At 54.0% G+C, this 18,557-nt stretch overlaps 7 protein-coding genes across 7 annotated transcripts; 4 read left to right on the top strand and 3 right to left on the bottom strand.

Annotated features, from left to right (window-relative positions):
• Positions 1-391: 391 nt before the first annotated feature.
• HMPREF1541_01726 (uncharacterized protein) lies at positions 392-1,123 on the top strand (the record flags this gene model as incomplete). Its single annotated transcript, XM_008716083.1, has 2 exons — positions 392-405; positions 454-1,123. The coding sequence occupies 2 exons, from the start codon at positions 392-394 to the stop codon at positions 1,121-1,123; spliced, it is 684 nt and encodes a 227-aa protein (XP_008714305.1).
• A 794-nt stretch (positions 1,124-1,917) lies between these two features.
• HMPREF1541_01725 (uncharacterized protein) lies at positions 1,918-2,445 on the top strand (the record flags this gene model as incomplete). The annotated part of the gene is made up of 1 exon (XM_008716082.1): positions 1,918-2,445. The coding sequence occupies one exon, from the start codon at positions 1,918-1,920 to the stop codon at positions 2,443-2,445; it is 528 nt and encodes a 175-aa protein (XP_008714304.1).
• Positions 2,446-3,169: 724 nt separating this feature from the next.
• Positions 3,170-4,138, bottom strand: HMPREF1541_01724 (uncharacterized protein; the record flags this gene model as incomplete). The annotated part of the gene is made up of 1 exon (XM_008716081.1): positions 3,170-4,138. The coding sequence occupies one exon, from the start codon at positions 4,136-4,138 to the stop codon at positions 3,170-3,172; it is 969 nt and encodes a 322-aa protein (XP_008714303.1).
• A 422-nt stretch (positions 4,139-4,560) lies between these two features.
• On the bottom strand, positions 4,561-5,523 carry HMPREF1541_01723 (uncharacterized protein; the record flags this gene model as incomplete). Its single annotated transcript, XM_008716080.1, has 1 exon — positions 4,561-5,523. The coding sequence occupies one exon, from the start codon at positions 5,521-5,523 to the stop codon at positions 4,561-4,563; it is 963 nt and encodes a 320-aa protein (XP_008714302.1).
• Positions 5,524-5,925: 402 nt separating this feature from the next.
• On the bottom strand, positions 5,926-8,773 carry HMPREF1541_01722 (uncharacterized protein; the record flags this gene model as incomplete). Its single annotated transcript, XM_008716079.1, has 3 exons — positions 5,926-8,188; positions 8,469-8,566; positions 8,615-8,773. 3 exons carry the CDS (start codon positions 8,771-8,773, stop codon positions 5,926-5,928), a joined length of 2,520 nt encoding a protein of 839 aa, XP_008714301.1.
• A 528-nt stretch (positions 8,774-9,301) lies between these two features.
• HMPREF1541_01721 (uncharacterized protein) lies at positions 9,302-11,065 on the top strand (the record flags this gene model as incomplete). The annotated part of the gene is made up of 1 exon (XM_008716078.1): positions 9,302-11,065. One exon carries the CDS (start codon positions 9,302-9,304, stop codon positions 11,063-11,065), a length of 1,764 nt encoding a protein of 587 aa, XP_008714300.1.
• Positions 11,066-12,363: 1,298 nt separating this feature from the next.
• On the top strand, positions 12,364-14,525 carry HMPREF1541_01720 (uncharacterized protein; the record flags this gene model as incomplete). The annotated part of the gene is made up of 4 exons (XM_008716077.1): positions 12,364-13,143; positions 13,192-13,270; positions 13,323-14,221; positions 14,274-14,525. The coding sequence occupies 4 exons, from the start codon at positions 12,364-12,366 to the stop codon at positions 14,523-14,525; spliced, it is 2,010 nt and encodes a 669-aa protein (XP_008714299.1).
• Positions 14,526-18,557: the final 4,032 nt, after the last annotated feature.

The raw sequence follows: 18,557 nt of genomic DNA, 5'->3' as shown, positions 1-18,557 counted from the left end.
CCGTTTGAGACGGTGGCCAGGGGTTCCGTCCCGCAAGAACGGCCTTCATAGGTCCCAGCCGCCATTGTCAGCTCGTGGTTCGAGACATGCAAGTGCGCCAACTGTGCAGCTAGGCTGCGATCAACGCCAAGAAACAAAGCAGGCAATCTGCCTTATGGCTGATGTGGTTGCCTCGTTCGTGCTCCGCTGACGGCCCCGCCCCGCCTGGTACACATCCTTGGCATAAGGCTAAGTCCCTGTTATTCGCCTGCTAGGATACGTTGCCCTTGACACTCTGCGCCGCATGATGATGATGAATTTGCAGCCAAATCCCGACTCATTCTACCAATTCGGCTTGCCGGTCTTCGACAAGTGTGCGTCAGCCAACGACTGTAAGACTTCAGTCGCAGCCATGCTCATCGATCGGTAAGCTGTACTGATACTTTCGTTGGCTCTTTTCTGACCTTTCCGTAGCGCGTTCACCGAAGTTCTGGTCAAGCTTGTCGTCGGTGCCGATGACCACCAAACCTCCTTCTACGTCCACCCATCGCTGCTCAAAGCAAAATCCTGTTACTTCCAAGCATGTCTTAGCGGTAACTTCTCCGAACAGAAGAAGGGCGAAGTCAAGCTCGATGATCTGGACCCACGCATCTTTCGCCTCTTCGTTGACTGGCTATACGCCGGTGCGGCCGGTGAACAGGCAGCAGTGCAGGGCATGTTCAACGGCATCACCGAAGCCCGAGATCTGGTTCTGCTCTGGTACCTCGGCGATCGTCTGCTGTGTGAGAATCTGCAGAACAACAGCATCGATGCTCTCAGGATCCTGCACGAAACTCAGACTGCTAATCTCGAGCTCCTGCTGTTCATCTACGAAACTTCTGCTGCTAGCCAAGTGCTTCTCGAATACTACATCCGACAAGTTGTGGCAGACTTGTACGAAGATGTACTTCCTGGACTCTTCAGCATCACGCAAGACAAGAACTGGTCCAATTTACCCGGAGATCTGATGAGGATGCTACTGGTGGACTATCACACACTTGTAACGTTGGTCGATGAGGACGATCAGTTGCCGCAACACTTGATGGGTTGCAATTGGCACATACACAGCGACCCCCCTGATCAAGCCTGTGACTCGCAATTCTGAGGGCGAGCAGTATCAACTTTGCCCCTCGCCGACAGCTCGACTGTAGCTACATTTGGCGAAAGCGTGGACGAAGGACGACCAACTTCTGTGTGTGAAAGACGTTGGAAAGAGAAAAGCGTATGCAGGAGAGCGATGTACAGGACCAATCCGATAGCGGGCCGGAGAGAATATGTCGGCTGTCATACACATTGACCTACTCACGTCGCCTTGCTGGAAGGCAAGAGTAACAATGCTCCAGTTACTGGGCCTCTGTGCGAGGTAGGTTGATGAGACGTCGACAACAATTAAGGGATGTTTCGACCACGTTAAGGAAGTTGAAATCCCTGAAGACTGGAGTGTTTGGTGCTTATCACGTTAGAGTAGCGGTAGTACTAGCACTCCGAACGAGAAACTTCCCGATCTGCTACGAGAACGCAAACCCTTTGTATAGCACCAACCCTAAAGTGCCCGAATTGCTCATCCATGCTATCATCTGCCTTGACTGCCTGCAAAGAGCAGTCGCCGTCTCCACGTGTTCATCACGGCTGGATGATGCATCACCGCCTTCCAAATATCTCAGTTGCTCCAAGCATTTGCAACTCTGGCAGCGATTCCGTGCAGCCTCCGCCGACCTTTCGCTCCTCGAGCCAAATAGAGTGCTCCTCCTTCGGCCATCGATCCCCGTGCTCACCACAATTCGTATTCCCTTCGCTTCAACGCCCAATCCTCACTTGACTCGCGAATCGCGAGCACGGAATACAACACCGCCGCGAAGATGTCGCTTCTCAGGTGAGTATAGCCATCAAGCGTGTGCCATGCCCGCCATTGCTAAAACTGCTCTCAGCCACTTGTCTGGGCCAATCGTCAGTGTCACCGTTGGCTCTGGAGCCGAAGCTAAAACCCGGGCCCTTCACAAAGATCTCCTCAAGGCCAAGTCGCGGTACTTTGAAGGCTGTCTTAGCGGCAAATTCTCCGAGTCAGTCAACAATCAAGTCACCCTACCTGATATGAACCCGGAGGCGTTCGGTGCATTCGTCGTGTGGGCATACACCGGCAAGATCGAATCCGATGACAAAGACTGCAAGATAGACCGCGCTTCAAAGCTCGTACGTCTCTGGATCTTGTCAGATCGCCTGATGTGCGAAAGCTTGCAGAATTTGTGCATGGACCAGCTAAGATCCTTGTTGTTCGGGAGTCATCCCCAGACAGCTGACCTGGTGTTGATCGTCGACACTCTCAACCTCGATTCGGTGCTTGCGGACTATTACATCAAGCAAATGGCCTTCGACATGGCTTGGGGCTGGTGGGACGATATCGTGATCCAACATAGCTGGCATACCTAGATGCAAACACTATGAGGAAGCTAATGCTTCAATACAAACAAGCCAGAGACCGCGTAAACTTCCCCAAGGAGACGAGTCCAGCTGTGAAGAGGGGTTGCGTTTGGCACGTTCACTACCTGACGCCAGAGTGCGCGTGACGGCAGGCACGGCAAAAATAGAGAGGGTACCGCAGAGCAGGCTACGTCTTGCAGAGACGATACTTGATGGCCTGGGTAATAGCCGCAGCGGCCAGTGTACATAGCCGACCAAACCACTCTCAAGATCCTTCGAGACCACAATGGCAATCCGCTCCACCTTCGGCTCAGGCCTTTCCATTTCCCAACTCCCGTAGACTGGGATTCTCGACTTAGCTCTGCAGTAATGCCCGGCAACAAGAACGTTTTTCCTGGAAGCTGGTGGGAAGATGATGTTGGACCGGCACAGCTTGTCGAACACAAAGATATAGTCCTGCGATGCAATCCCGCGCACTGGATATGACGTTGGTAGTGCAACACTAGGCGAAAAGACGGTGTAGAACGATATATTTCTGACCGTAAGTACTGCGGAATGCTCAGTTTTCTTTTGATCGAACCAGCCCCGCGTATCTAGATCTATGTTGTGATAGCTGGTGCAAAAGGCGGCATGCGTGCTGGCGCTGGCCAGCCTGGAAGACGTGAGGTTTCCCATCTTCGCCAAGACGGCTTTCTAGAGCATCATCCGTTCCCATAGTCATGATAAATGCAGGTCAGCCCTTCTTCCTCCCCTTGGCCTTCTTCCCTCCATCTCCGGACCCACCACCACTAGCACCACCACCACCAGCACCACCACCACCAGCACCACCTCCGCCCATCAGACCTCCTAATCCACCCATGCCGCCCATATTCCCCATCATGCTCTGCAACGCACTCATGTCCGGCATCCCTCCGCCACCCCCCGCCCCACCAGCACCCTGCATAGCCTTCATCTCCTCCATTGCCTCCTTGAAGAAATTCTCACTCACGCCGCCACCACTCACCGCCGCACTATGCACCGGTAGAACCGACCCCATCCGCCACCCCCGCGGCGCCACAATCTTTCCTTCCTCGCTCAAAAAGTTCTCCGGCACTGGCAAGCCCGGGATCTTGAGCTCCAGCGGATCCTCGCGCTTGGTGGGGTGGTCTTTCAAATACTGGCCGATGAGCGTGTAGAGGCGGGCCTTGTTGGGGATGGCCGGGTGCAGCGGCTTGTGGCCGTCTTCGGCGCTGCTAAAGAGGCGCACGCGCACGCGGCCGGGGTTCGCCCAGTCCTTGGGGTGTGTCTTGTCGGGCTCCAGCGTCAGTTGTAGGGGCGTGTGGGGTGGGGTGGTGGAGAGGATGTGGCGCAGTGCGAGCAGGAGGTTGTAGGCTAGGGGGTTGGGGATGGCGAGGGAGCGCGTTACGCGTCGGCCGCCGGAGCGGGTGCGAGTGCTGTCGAAGTAGAGCGGGTAGAGCGTGCAGTGAGATTTTACGGCGGCGCGGGTTTGGGGCCCGGTTTGGGGGTCGTTGTGGTAGCTCATTGGTGGGGGTTGGGAGAGGAGGGTCGGATTGGGGTTTGATTGCTGCTGCCGCTGTGATGGCGCGGGTGTGTCCATCTCCATGGGCTGTAGGGCATGCTGGGAGGAAGAGGGGAGGAAGCTGGAGGGATCGTCGATTTCGGGGTCGGAGTCCGAGACTTCTTCTATTCGAGCGTGGGACATGGTAGCGGCAGTATACGGGAGGGGCTATTAAGAGCACAGGTGTTTGCGCTGCGCTTGATGGTGCGATAGTTGCGATGTGTACACAAGATGGAATAATTTGGTCAAGTTGACATCGCAGGCTCTAGTGGGGGCTATGGGGTAGCGCCAAGTCTAGACTTTAGGCGCAAGGCTGAATCTTCCAGGGAGTTCGGGTAGTACATATGTAGTAGTGATCTATTGCAAGGAAGCGTTGAAGAAATTGAATCATGTTGAGAGTGTGTATGGAAACTATGAGCATTCTGTTCCTGCTACAAACTCATGCATGAGTCAAAAACGCCCTAAACGCATTTTCCTTCCTTCGGCTTCATCCCCTTTTTCCCTCAGCACTGAGCAGCTCGTGACCACCAGGATTCGGCCTCTGGGTCTCAATCAGCAGCTTCTGGCTACGATACCGGCTGACCCTCAGCAGTTTGTCCGTTCGTCTGCTGCTTCGACGCTTCGACCAGCGCCTCCAACATCTTCCTCATGGCTTGAGCCCAGAGTCCAGTAGGACTGATTGAGTCTTGTACCATGAATCGCTGGCTCTCGTCAGGCGGCTCAACGTGTTTCCGATAGTACAACTTATCCAGCGCGACCTCTACACTCTGTCCGACTTTCACCACGCCATCCTTCCCGTCGCTCTTGCCGTCCTGCTGCACTTTTCCATGGTCATCGACCAGCTCCTCGTAGGCCCGATTGAGGGTCGAGAATGGAGTGATGTACTCCTTCGGCCAATTCAGGCCTCCTGGCAGGATGCCTGTGTCGATGACGGCTGGCATGATGCAGTTGACTGCCACATTGTCAATTTGATAGGCGTCCGCGGCGACAGCACGGGTGAATCCCAGCACAGCATGCTTAGCTGCAGCATATTGCGGTGCGATCGGGAAGGCGTATTGGGCGACACAGCTGGCCGTGAAAACGAGCTTGGGGTTGAAAGTAGCTTTTGCGTTCAGTCCTAATCGTTGGCTGGTCTTCCGAGCGTAATGAATGAACAGCTTCAGGGCATAGAAGTTTGCAGTCTCACACACGTCGACGCAGGATAGGTCGGGCTTGGTGGGCTCAGCGTCAAGATTCCACGGAAGGAAGAAGCTGTCGCGGTCGCCGATTCCCGCATTCGCGGCGTAGAAGTCGATCTGCTCGTTGGACCAGGCGTAGGCCTGCTTAAGCAGCGCGGCATGGCTTTCCCAGGACGCGACGTTCGTTTCGATGAAAATGGTCCTGTTAGGATCAAGAGGCGGATTCAAGGCGGCCCAGGCTGTAGGATTGATGTCGGCGACGACCACACGCCAGTCTGGGAATGAGAGTAGGTGACGGGCAAGGTGAAGGCCGATGCCTGAGCAACCACCGGAGATGATGGCACACTTCATTCTGCGCTCATGGGTTTGGATCTGGGGAAGTGGGTGATACACGGGAGCTGACAAAGTGCAACTATGCAGCAATAAAAGGTCACGTACAGGTTTTGATCACGACGATTCCGTCCAGAAGTCAGCTATCTATGACTCGAGACAGCCGAGGCATGCTGTATGCTGGCATCAAAGGAGGGTTGCACGAGACGCGGGGGCTATGAACCTTAGATCGACTTTCCCCACACGATGAATCGACGTGTCCGGGGTATCAGCGAACGCGGAGAGGTATTCGTCTTCACTCAAGCTCGCTTCAAGTCCTCAATTCGCTCTGGTACATGTCTGCTCATTTCCGTTGGTGTATGAGCATGAGAGACCCCGTAATGTACACGCTCTGCGGCCGGGATGATGGCGCATCATGCTGACTCAGGCTTTCGCGACGGACCACAACGGCGCGACCGTTTCAACTGCTCGCTCGACCACCGCCTGCACGCGATCCTTAAGTGTCTTTTGCGCGCATTCAACCTCCAAATTCTCGAGCCATAGCCGTGCCACATATTTGTCAATTTTGATTTCCAACCCTGGCACAGGTATGCCTAGAGCAGCCAATCTCGCTCGTTCAGTGAGCGCCAGAGCTTTCTCGTTCTCATCTTCATCACTTTCCGCCTTTTCGACGCCAGCGGACGGGGCTGGAACGCGTGAATCTTCTATCGGTGTGACGTTTTCGCCAAACTGCTCCTCGAGAAACATGCAGAGTCGATTGAACCGTTCCTCGGGAGAGAGATTTGCGTGTAAGTTGTGAGACTTGACGTCGCCATTGACTTGTCCATGATCATGATTGTGAGTCTGGCTTGAGTGCTTCACCGATGCCGGGCTGCTTTCGACCGTCATCAGAACGGCCATGATGGCATCGGCAATTCCGTCGTTGCCGGTATTGCCCTCCCACTCAAGCTCGACCTGCTTTTCACGGCCCGACCACTTTAGCGTGATGCACCCCATAACAAGGAATATGCGCGATTGGTCGGAGAGAATCTCTTCCTCGGCTTCTTCCTTGATCATATCTCCTTCTTCCTTGACGCCGCCGTTGATCATAGATGTATCAAGATCTTGTTTGGCTGCTCCTACCTCCTCGATGCTGCCGAATGTTCCCTCGAGGGCCCACTTGATGAGGTCGATGCTGGCAGCCGCAAGCGTGATATGTTGCCGACATAGGATGGTTGTGGTTGTCAGGCCAGCATACTCGCGTAGGTCTTCGGGCGCCATGAGACTGAGCTTGAAACCGCTTTGCACCAGGACGCCATTGACAACTCGAGTGTCCTCAGCATCAATGCTCTTGGGCGGTGGTAATTGGGCAAGTTTACCAACAACTTTGGCCACCTTGTCCTTTCGGAATGGTATCTTGACCTCGGTGCCGTTTTCGGGGCTGTAGACCTTGGCCTGTTGAGCCAAAGGATCAGCTCTCTTCGAATTGAGATCCAAGAGTCTCGACCTCAATCTCGCAGCCTGCGACCGCTCGCCATGCACCAAGATAACATGAGGTGCTCGGACCTGTTCGATGAACTCGACATTTTCCACTCCTGTTACGTGGGCGGCGAATTGGAACTCCTCCACACTGCATCGCCTCGGAATCATCACGACGTTATCATCGTCGCGTGTCTTACGGCCCATCGCTTGACCGGCACCCGCGTTACTTCCACTCATGATGGCCGGGATCTGGTCGGGTTCGGTGAGGATAGTCCTAGCCATGGTACCCTCGACATTGTATCCCGTCATGACAACGCCATTTCGCTGATCTGGTGCCCATCGCTCGAGCAAGATTCTCGACATACCAGACTGAAGCATACCCGGAGAAGCAAGCATGACACAGCCGCCAACATCGTCAAATCGGTCCAGATTGCGAAGACTGCGCACGAACCTGAAATCCCACGGCCCGGCGCTGACTCCTTTGGCATTGCCGCTAGCTTCTGCTTCCGCCATGCGCTCCCGGAATATGCGCTTGATGTTGTCATTCATGGCGTTGATATACGTCTGGTACACAACCATACACTTCCGAGCCGTGTTTCCAGTGTAATAGATGGGAAATTTCTGCAGTTCTGGATGGCGTTGCCAGTAGTCTTCTAGGATCAGAAGCAGTTCTTGTGCTCGACCTAGCGCGAAGACTGGCATCAGAACCTTCCCGCCTCGGTTTATTACGTTCGTTACGGCCTTGAGCAGGCCGGCTTCTCTTTCCGCACGCGGAGGAGCATTGGAGATGCCGAAGGTTGACTCGGTTATCAACACGTCGATGCCTCCGGTCCTGGAGAGGTCCGGCACCTGCGCTGCAACCAAATGCCGGTCTTGTTCTCGCGAATAGTCTCCGGTAAAGAAAATGTTTAAACCCGCGATGTTGATGAGAAACATTGCAGCGCCCAATACATGACCGGCTGGATAGGGTGTAATCTGGACTCCCGCAACTGTATGTGTGGTGTAAAAGTCTATCGTCTCGATCTTGGGAAGGGTGGCAATATGATCGGCTTCGGTGTAAAGTGATGTTCGTGAGTCCGACGTAGATGTTGTGTTGCTGACTCTGACAGAGTCCTGAATCAGCCATTTGTATATGGCTTTGGTAGGATGTGTCATGAAGACGCGGCCCTGGAACTCGGTCTTCGCGAGGACGTAAGGCAAAGCGGCTGCATGATCTAAGTGGAAACTGCAGGGAACGAATGTGGTTAGTGTCGGCACTTGAATACTCAAAGATGGGCTGAGCGACTGGTAGGACTTGGGAGAAGAAGCCAACAAGGTCAGACAAAGTGGTTGCGAACATCATATTGATTGTGCTACGAATAAAGCTGACATGATGTCCACCACTTCGCATTTCTTGATCCCATGGCATACACCCCTTCGTACTTGGATGATACGGCCGGATCTGGTATTTGCTGGACTGGACGAGGAAGGGAAGAGATAAGGAATAAGGATAGGGTCGTACATACTGGCTTATCAGGAGGATATCGACCTTAGCAAGGGGGTAGGCGTCAAAATATGGCATAGCAGCCTGGCCTTCCCGGCCTGTATGCAGACCAGCATCTAGCTGAGGAGGATCAGTATAATTCGGCTAGATTTGTGAGTGTGTGCGTACCATGATAACCTTGCCTTTGTATCTTATGATATGGCACGACCTGCCGACTTCCTGGCAACCACCCATGCCTACGAAGAAGAACTCATCATCTGGGCTAACGGGATCCTCGTCTACATCAGCAGAAGCTGACATATCAGCCGCTTTCCTCTTGGTTGCCATCACGACAAAGGTGCGTCGGTCGCGGTGATCATCGATCAAAGGCAGTTTGCGAGGGTGGCGGGTGAATGCACATGCTCTGCTCACAGAGGTGCAACTCGCACGTTAGCTCACTGACAATACAAGTTTGTGCGGAGACTTGACGACGGCAATGTAGTTGAGTGATCTTGAGAGTTGGTGCGACAATAGTCTCGCGGTGTAAGGAGTACGTTGATTGCGAGGTGAATTTGGGGTGAAGCTGGGTCGCAGGCGGACGTCACGTGAATAGGGCTTGGCGGAACTGGTTCGATGTCATGCAAGCCCGCGGCAGTGTTAAAGTCCATCCAGACATCTTTCTTTCACCTGCGCATTCATACAAAACACGCATAAATCACAGCATTCTCCCAGCCACAAGCTATCGACTAGTAGATGGATTTCTAGAGAAACGGTGATGGTAGTACGGACCGAATCGAAGGAGGAGCGTCGCCCAACGCCCGCCTCTACAACACCCTTCAAAGCGATACTACAAGCGACCGGTCGCCGGTAGTCGCAATGAACAATTCAACACCGATGGCATCCTCACACGCCCCTCCACAGCGACCTCCGTATCCTCCCGCAAACGTATCTTACCGAAGCGATTACGGACAGCCAAACGGTCGGCCGAGCCCCGTCAACCCGCAATCGCCGCAAGCAATGAACTTCTCATCGCCTTCGCCTCAGCAACCATTCAGCCCGCAATATGGTCAGCCAGCTGCCAAACGTCCACGACTCTCACCCGATGCGCCGTCGCCGTTCTCTGGCTCGCCGTACCCTCAGACGCCATCTGGCCAAGCTCGATCTCCGGTAGGTGGCATGTCGGTAAACGGCGCGATTTCACAACCGTCGCGGCCCGGCTCGATGGCGCCACCACAGCGACCCCCTGAACGAGATCAAAATGAAGCTCAGAATGGACAAAGAGACTGGCCCGGGATGAACGCGAATCAAAAAGACGATGAGCGCAATTTCTCCGGCCTTGCCCTCGGCTCCTCAGCATCACCGAATGGTGTCTATGCGAACAACAACGTCAATTACAATCCGGTCAACAATGCATTTGGCCGGCCAGGATCTAGAGATGGCGCTCCCGCGGCTGCAGAATCAAGCCAAATACCATCAAAGGAGGCTACGGCGGAGGAGAAACAGCAACGACTTGAGGAGCGTGCCGATTGGGAGGCAGCCAGGCACTCGCAGAACCCTCTGTGGGACATGTTTCTGTATGGTGGTATTTTGAATGATCGCATCCGGCAGATCAGTCTTCGAGAACACCTAACGGATCCTCAACATGGCGTTTTGGTGAACACTCAGAAGACCGGACCGCCACCCGTGGCCCGAGTCAATGGTCAGGAAGGCGCCAGCCGAGTTATTGACAAAGGCCAGGCCATTCTCGACATGCACAAGGGTGATCGACTGGGCGAGATCATGAAGCTAGTCACACTTGCAACTAAATCCCGCTTAACAGGCCTGTTGAGTGCTTCTGCTCGACTTGCAATGGAGCGACGCGAGCATTCCAAAGGCAGAGTGCCAATCGAGTGGCAAGATGTTGCAGTTGCGGCAATCACTTCAGCGGAGCGTGGGACTACGATAGGTGCTGGGGACGCGGAAAATGCCACCGCAAACCCCCTCAAGCGTAAGCTGCCAAATAACTCACATCGTCCAGACAGTTCTACTGACACGGAGAAAGGCACCCACGACCAGGCCAATAGTGCAAACGGAAGCCAGCGAGCAGCATCTAGCGGACCCGAAAACAAGGCAATATCAGTGTTGTCCAACATGATGCAAGACGAGAAAGGTGCTGAAGAGGCACGCCGAATCAAGCGAACTAAGAGGAAAGCCGTTGCAGATGCTGCTAACCAGGCAGCGCAGACTGCAGCCGAAGAAGAGGCCGTGGCAGCCGTGAACAACGAGCCAGCAAAGAAGACCAAAAAGGCTGAGAAGCAGGAAAACGCGCGAGCTGTGGAAGCTCAACAGCATCAGCAAGCAAATGCCGCGGCCCAACTGGCAATGTCGAGTATGCTTGGTGGACGAAAGGGCAAATCGTACAGCTGGATGAAATCTGGCGGAAGTGGTGCGTCAACACCATCACGGTTAGGTCTAGCTTCTGCCGCAGGCACTCCTAAGTCTGTTGAGCGGACGAAGCCGGTGGTGAATGAGAGAGGCTTCGGTGCTTGGGACGAGGACAAACATCCCGGTATTCAAGCCCGCGATGTGCTACACGTGCTTGAGACCGACAACAAAGCGCCTCGGGCATACACCAAGGGATGTGTGATGCTCGATGGCTAATTCATTTTTGCAATGTGTTGATAGTTTCAGGATTGACGGCAATGGTGACATCTGCTGCGGTGGGCTTGGACCTTTGTATTCAAGAAAGGGTTCATGCGCATGGGTGGTTAAAAGGGATCATTCTCATCAGGCTTCGAGCAGCATTGACAGCGATACGGCGTTTAGCTGTACACCATGTAAATGCATCAGATTTTTCAACCACAGTGGAGAGTTTGGTTGCATTCCTGAGTCGTGTAGATTTCTTCTAGTCTGCCTACCGTGCTAGTCTCGCGTGCGTGCATGAATGCTGGCTTCCGCGTGCAGTGAAGGCGTACGACTGGGGATGAGGTCATTTAAGATCGGCGTCTGATGCGGCGAGGTGCATCGACTCGCAGGGACATTTAGCCGCCGCTGCAGCGTTGTACGCAGTAGATGGCGAAAGGCGGCAGTGGCAATATTTACGAGGGCAATGGCAGTGGGGAGCCCCCAGAGTTAGCGGCTTGATAGGCCGAAGTCAGGGCATTCTGGGGCTCTAAAAAAGGCTTCTCCGGCGTTGGCAGCGGCGCAGTGGGTGGGAGCCCGAGGGTCGGAGGTGACCTAAGGTGTCTGGGGCGAGAACCTTTGGGCGCTCCGACGAGACCCGGTCGACTCAGCTGCACAGCTCGAACAGAAGCAAATGTGAAGATCGTAGGCAAAGAGTGTGTCAAGTAGTCGAGGCAGGTGTCAATTTCATCAGCAGTCTCGGGCTCTCTGTCACGACCCTTGACCCGGACAGTTGCCGTAGCGAAGCAGGACGCGAATGAGGAGATCGCAGGATGTCGTAGTCTGGAAGTGGACCTGGCTGTTTCACGGCGCCCAATTGCCTCGAGGCTTGGAGGGCAAAGACTCGGGCGACCTCATCTGCGTCTCGACAACCACCTCTCCGTCGACATCATCGCCCTTTTACACGCCCACAAACGCTTGCCATTGTCCTTAGGATTCGATTCTACACTGAATCCACCCTTCTCCGCGGTCGACAGATACAGGGACATGTCGACAACCCTGGCTCGATGAGGCAGTGCCCTCAACCAGCCCAGAACTCCACATTTTTCACCAGCGTGGACTGCGTCTCTGATCACCCTCCATTAACGGACTATCTTGTCCAGCACGGACTGGTAAAATTAACGACAGTGTATCACGATTGAAACAGAAACTTATGTACCGAGTACCTCTTTCAGCCTGCAGTTTGTCGCCAACTTCGTCACTACCAGACTGCTGACGACCACAACACCGGCTGCAGAACCTTGGAACCTTATCGCAGCCTTCCACACAACCACAATATGTCGACCCCGTCAATAGCCACCCAGACCTTACCCGCACATCATTCACAATACTCGTACACCCATCAAAATCCCTACTCTGCCTCGACTCACTCATACCCCACTCACAACACTCTGCCTGCGCCCCCAAGGTTGGCACCCAACTACACAGCTTACCCGACACTGAGCCACTACTCGCGTCCACCCGTTTCCCCAGTCTCATACAAACAGCCATCGCACGCTTCGTCAATTGCACCATCCCAGTCCGCTTCAGACATGACTTCCTCACGACGAAAACAACCCGACTGGAACGAGTTCTACAAAAATGGTGTTCCTAAAGAGATCATAGTCATCGACGACGATGATTCTACCGAAGATCAGCAGCCTGTCAGAACAGAGACTGGGCCGAGACAAGACCAGGGCTCATTCTCCTCTTATAACGGACGCAAAAGGAAGGTAGATCAGGGTTACGAGGTCGAGTACAACGACAGTCCCACCTACTCTACGCATCCAGCAAAGTTTGGTGGCTCCTCATCTTCGGCTTCATATCATTCTGGAGATCGAACTGCGTCCCTACAAACGATCACAGCGCCTACATCGCTCGAGTCCTACGGTAGCAACGCCGCCAGCAATTCGTATGAAGATGTTAGAGTCGGGCAAAAGCGCAAGCGTGTACAACCTGAACGAACTCAGTCGAGAAAGAAGAAGCAGGAGTCGGTTCCGGATGCCTTTGCCGACTACATTCCTCCGTCCAAACCGGTCAAGAAGTCGGCAGAGGTTCCGGTCCCTGTCATCCGAGACGTACGTCGTATTCATCCACGGGCCAGAGTTCATGCTGACGCGAAGCAGACCATTTCCAAGCACCAAAAAGTCGACGACGACGACGGCCACTACATTGTGCAGCCAAATTCTGTTATGACGGAACGATGTAAGTGCACGTGGTCGGTCAGTGCCTGCTGATAAGACTAACAATACCGCAGATGATATCATTAAACTCCTTGGTCAAGGCACCTTTGGTAAGGTTGTGGAAGCTTACGACAAAAGAAAGAAGACAAAATGCGCGGTGAAGATCATTCGATCCGTGCAGAAGTACCGAGATGCCTCGAGGATAGAACTCCGAGTTCTCTCGACCCTGAAGCTTAACGACACCAGCAACCGCAACAAGTGCATACATCTGCGCGACTCATTTGACTTCCGGAACCACATCTGCATTGTGACAGACCTGCTTGGACAAAGCGTCTTCGATTTTCTGAAGGGTAACGGCTTCGTGCCCTTCCCAAGTTCGCAGATCCAGAACTTTGCTCGCCAGCTATTCACCAGCGTCGCCTTTCTGCACGATCTCAACCTGATCCATACAGACTTGAAACCCGAGAACATACTTCTAGTCCATAACGCTTACCAAACTTTCACCTACAATCGAACTATCCCATCATCGTCCACCACTACCTCCCGAACAGCTCGACAACGGCGAGTACTTCTCGACAGTGAGATTCGCCTCATCGACTTCGGCTCGGCTACTTTTGACGACGAGTATCACTCTTCCGTTGTTTCGACACGCCACTACCGCGCTCCCGAAATCATTCTTAACCTTGGCTGGTCTTTCCCCTGCGATATTTGGAGCATAGGGTGCATCCTAGTCGAATTCTTCACAGGTGATGCTCTCTTCCAAACACACGATAACCTCGAGCATCTCGCCATGATGGAGCCAGTTTGCGGTAGCAAGATCGACACCAAACTTGTCAAAGCTGTGTGCTCCGGCGGCAGAGGCGCCAATGCCAACTCAGCTGCAAAGTTCTTCACCAAGCAGAAATTGGACTACCCCAACAACGAGACCAGCAAGGCCAGCAAGAAATATGTCAAAGCCATGAAACAACTTCACGTATGTTGAGCCTGCCCGTTCTTCGTCCTTCCTCCTTACTAACACGCCATAGGAATTCATACCATCCAATACCGCCTTCAACAAACAGTTCCTCGATCTGCTCCGGAAGGTTTTCGTCTACGATCCCAAGCAACGCATCACGGCTAAGCAGGCGCTGAAGCATCCGTGGTTCAAAGAGAGCCTGGTCGACGATGGCACTGAGGCAATCAGAATCAGGGAAGAGAGAGCGGCAGAACAACGGCTTGCAAACCTCGCCAACGGCAGGGGCAACGGTGAGCCAGAAGCTAAGAGAATCCGGGCTTGACGGCCATATTCTATGCACAAATGGGAAGTCTCACTAAATGACGAACATGATGACTGCCTGCGATGGCTTCGTAAAGCATGACACGATGGTGCTGAGGACATGCTGCCACACAACCTGGCCCTCGCTGCCATCAAACAAGACGCACACGCCAATGCGAAAAGCGAAGAAGCGATATCCAGGGTGGATTCAACGAAGTAGAGGTCTGAGCGCAAGACGAAGAAGCAGCACAACCCGGAGACGAAGGTAAAAGAGCATACTCTTAACCCATGGAAAAGTGACAGATCAAAGGAATGATCCCTTTGCTTATTGTGTACATGGGAAGCCTTTCAGCAAATGGGGAAACATCAACTTCCTATCATGTGAAAGGGACAAGACATGATTACTACTACTACCACCACCAAGCGACGGACTTTGTGTATGTCTTATGCGCTGCCAGCTGAGCTGCGTTTCGGCGGACATGCAGTGAGTACTAGTGCTAGTGGTATTATGGATACGGATGGATGGGTAAACTAAGCGGTATGGGAAATGATACATGATGGTCCCGTCCTCGCCCCTTCCATCTCGATGGAGGGTGGGGACGGGCACGAATTTCAGCTCGATCTCCCAGTACATTTTGGCTTTTGTGGATCTTGTTGACCCTTTGTAGGTGATGGTGGCGGTCGCCGCCTCGTCCTCCGTGCGTAGAGAGACGTTGGTTGATATATGTGTGTTGGGATGGGATCAGCGTCATCAAATCGGCCAAGGAAGTTGTGTGGGAGAGAGTCCGTCAAGTGTTTGCGAACCCACTATCTGTTCCGTGAATCTGCAAAGCAGGCATTTGGTCAAGAAAGGCAGATACACGCAGTACTGCAAACCAGGGAGGGATGGAATGGGCTGGCCCCTCTGTGGATGAAAAAGTTCGTGGACATGCATACATAGGCCCTTCGCGGTCTGGCCATTGAGATGAGGTGAAATGTTGTAGCTCGAGGAAAATGATTCTTGCTATTTCCTCATCGACTCGCCAGCTCTGGTTCCTTACCAGAACAATCAGTCCACGGAGTTCCCTTGTTAGGCTCCCTTCCATTCACCGCCGTTCGTCCAAAATCTGGCCCACCTATCGGCCTCTGAACGACATTTCCCATGCAAGCAAGGCCCATGAACCTGCCTCGCGGCTATATAGCGAGAGAACGCGGGTCTCGGCGCCCTAGAAGTTCTCGGTCTGGCGTCCCGCCGCACCTTCCTGCATGACTCCATCCGGCCTACCTGCGGTTTTAGGAGCACCCCATTGCGCGGTGATAAGCCTCCTGCGCGGCTTTCGAAGCAGCGGCGTAGGCGTGCGTTTGGCGAGATGTGTGGAAGATGGGCTGAGGGGGCTGGTTCGCCATATGAAGAGCGGGAGGCTGCCGCGCTGTTGCGTAGAGATCACCAGCAAGCGCTGCTGGGAAGGTGGAGACGGTCGTCGGTCTAGCCATTGGTGGATCGGCGTCAGACCAAGCGCTTCTGGGAGGGAGTATTGGTGTTTGGGAGTAAGTATGAGGATTATGGGTAGGCGGCGGAGGGCATGCTATTTCGCAGTACGAATTGGGCGGATGGAAGTGGTCGCCGGGGGTTGGAGGCCATGCATGGCAGACTGTGGGTACACATGCGTGCATGGCGCAGGTACTGTGTGTATGGAAGAGCGATTTGGAGTAAGCTGGTGGCGCGGTAACGGGTCGGAAGGGTGTGGGTGGACGCGCAGCATTGGGCGGTCCGCCCTCGTGAGTCATGTAGTGGACGGGCTGTTGAGGGCCATGGCATGGAGGCCGAGTTGGCCAGCCTAGTGGAGGATGCTGGGTCGGTCTGTGAGATTCCGCATTGTAGAAGGAGGCCGCGTAGGCTGAAACATTCGTAGAGATTGGATCGTCTGAGGCTCGCAGCTCTGGAGATGAGGAGCCTTTAAATCAGTGTCAGCAGAATCCATCGGGCTTCTCCCTGGGAATAGAACGGACCTGAACTGTTGTGTGTTGCCTCTGGACTGTCACCGCGCCACGCGATAAAGTCTCGCCAGCATAGGTCGCACAGGTAATCTGAAAGTAGATTGTAGCGGTCTGTCTGGGCTTCGGGGTCGCAGTTGGCGCAGAAGACCTGGACTTGCTGCGGTATGCTGGGATTGAATCCCCAGTTAGGCTCGGCGGACCTTTGATACGGTGATAGCGAGGCATGGCTGGAGGTCATGGCAAGATGGGCTTCAGCTGAAGTATTTGACAGTGGGCTCGTCGGAGCTGGCGGAAGACCACCTGGCCCAGCTATATTGTTGCTGTTTGACGTGTCTTCCGGAGTTCTATTACTCTCTACAGACGTATGATTGCCAGGTGCTGCTGGACAAGTTCCGTCCATAGCACCTCTGCTATCGTCGTCGCCGTCGTGAGCTCCCCCGTGACCAGGATTCGCGGATCTGGGTGACGAGTCGTGGCTTGGACCACCACGAGGGCCATCGTCAGGAGACTCAGACATATTCTCATTGGACTCGTTGGCAGCTGGAGCACTAGTGACATCGTTGCTGCGCCCGAGGCCGACTCTGGGGTCCTCATTGTCGGCAGCGTTTGGCTGAGCGTCAGTTATGCTGGAGCGTGCAGCAGCTTCTCTTCCGGCAGACCTACGCTCACGAAGCATTTCGTCGACCCTCCTATGCATGTCCGGGAGTAGCAACCGTCCGAGCGGTTCCCAGCTATCGTACTCGCCTTTTCGAGAGTTAAGGGTGGCTGGAGGCAGTTTAGAACCTCCACGGCTAGGGCGTAGCCATCCGCGGACCATAATGAGACGATAGAGTAAGCTTGCCTGGAGGGAGTTACCTTGCGTGTTGTGCATGGCATATGTAGCCCCGATGTAAACAAGACTAGGTGCCGAGTCATTGTGATGATAAGACACAAAGGTGCTTAACTTCGAGTACACTCCTTCGTGGCTCTACCTGCAGTGCATGTTCAACGCAGACATTCTTTTCAGCCGTTTGCGGCATTGTTCACACAAGAGCTGGAGCACCGAACGGGCAATTGAAGTCACGAACGGCCTCGCGGGCATCGATCTTATGCTGCAGCAGTGACGAGGGCGCTATCCCGCCCCGTCTACAGAGAAACACAACGTCTGCGCCTTAGTCGCAGCAGTCTTAGGTCAATCTTGTGGTCGATTCACTTGGACCAGGCGTGCAGATATCGAGATGCGCTGCGTTCAACCAGTTTCGTAGCTGACGATAACGGGTGAATGTGCAGCGCCGATGGGCAAACGAGGCTGATAGAATAGACTTTGGGCTAGGGAAAGCTTGACCATGTAGTGCACCAGTCATTTGAAATCGAAACGGCTGCGTCAGCGTACAGCTTCGCATAATGCTAGCTTCTCTGTAGAGGAAGGCAAAGTAATGTCTAAGCCTGTGGAGAAGTATGGTAGATGCATAGAGCCACTTCGTCGGCTCGAAACAAGATTCGCAGGCGGAGGAGGGATCAATGTCGTCCGTTTGACATCATGACCGCATAGCACCTGGGTATTGCGGGTTTACCGGAACGAGAATGTTAGATGCGACCTCACCTCGCACCTGCAGCCTGCACTGCCACTTTCCTTCATTCGTATGTACTAGTCGGTATTCATCGCCCCTGCCTCGCATGCCTCTACGTCGCTTCTGACGATCGTCGTGCTTGGTATTCCCGAAATATCTTACATACCGTTTTATACGACCGTTTCCCTTCCTTGCCATGCCGTGACACTACCCACTCGGGCTCACAGCTTTGCTTGTCGTTATCATTTCACCTGTATCACTGTACAATCTTGGTCTTGCGTCTCACAGCGTTCGAGGTTCCGCGGCAAGGCCCAGCCTGATTATGCCACACCCCATTCACCATGGCCTCGTCCCCAGCCAAACAATCTTTAGTCCCAAAGCTCGAGACCGATCACCGCAAACTTCTGAATCCAGATCATCAGGATGACTCGCCAATCTCGGACCAGGAATACCTCTCTGATGATGTCCCGCCGGGACCCGTTGGCGATAGCGTCATCGCTGTCAGTATCTCCCGCGCCCAGACTTAT

This window comes from Cyphellophora europaea (genome assembly GCF_000365145.1).
Source record: "Cyphellophora europaea CBS 101466 unplaced genomic scaffold supercont1.2, whole genome shotgun sequence".
Lineage (NCBI taxonomy): Eukaryota > Fungi > Ascomycota > Eurotiomycetes > Chaetothyriales > Cyphellophoraceae > Cyphellophora > Cyphellophora europaea.
Note: the sequence above shows the minus strand (reverse complement) of the source record. Positions and strands in the feature narration are given on the sequence as shown.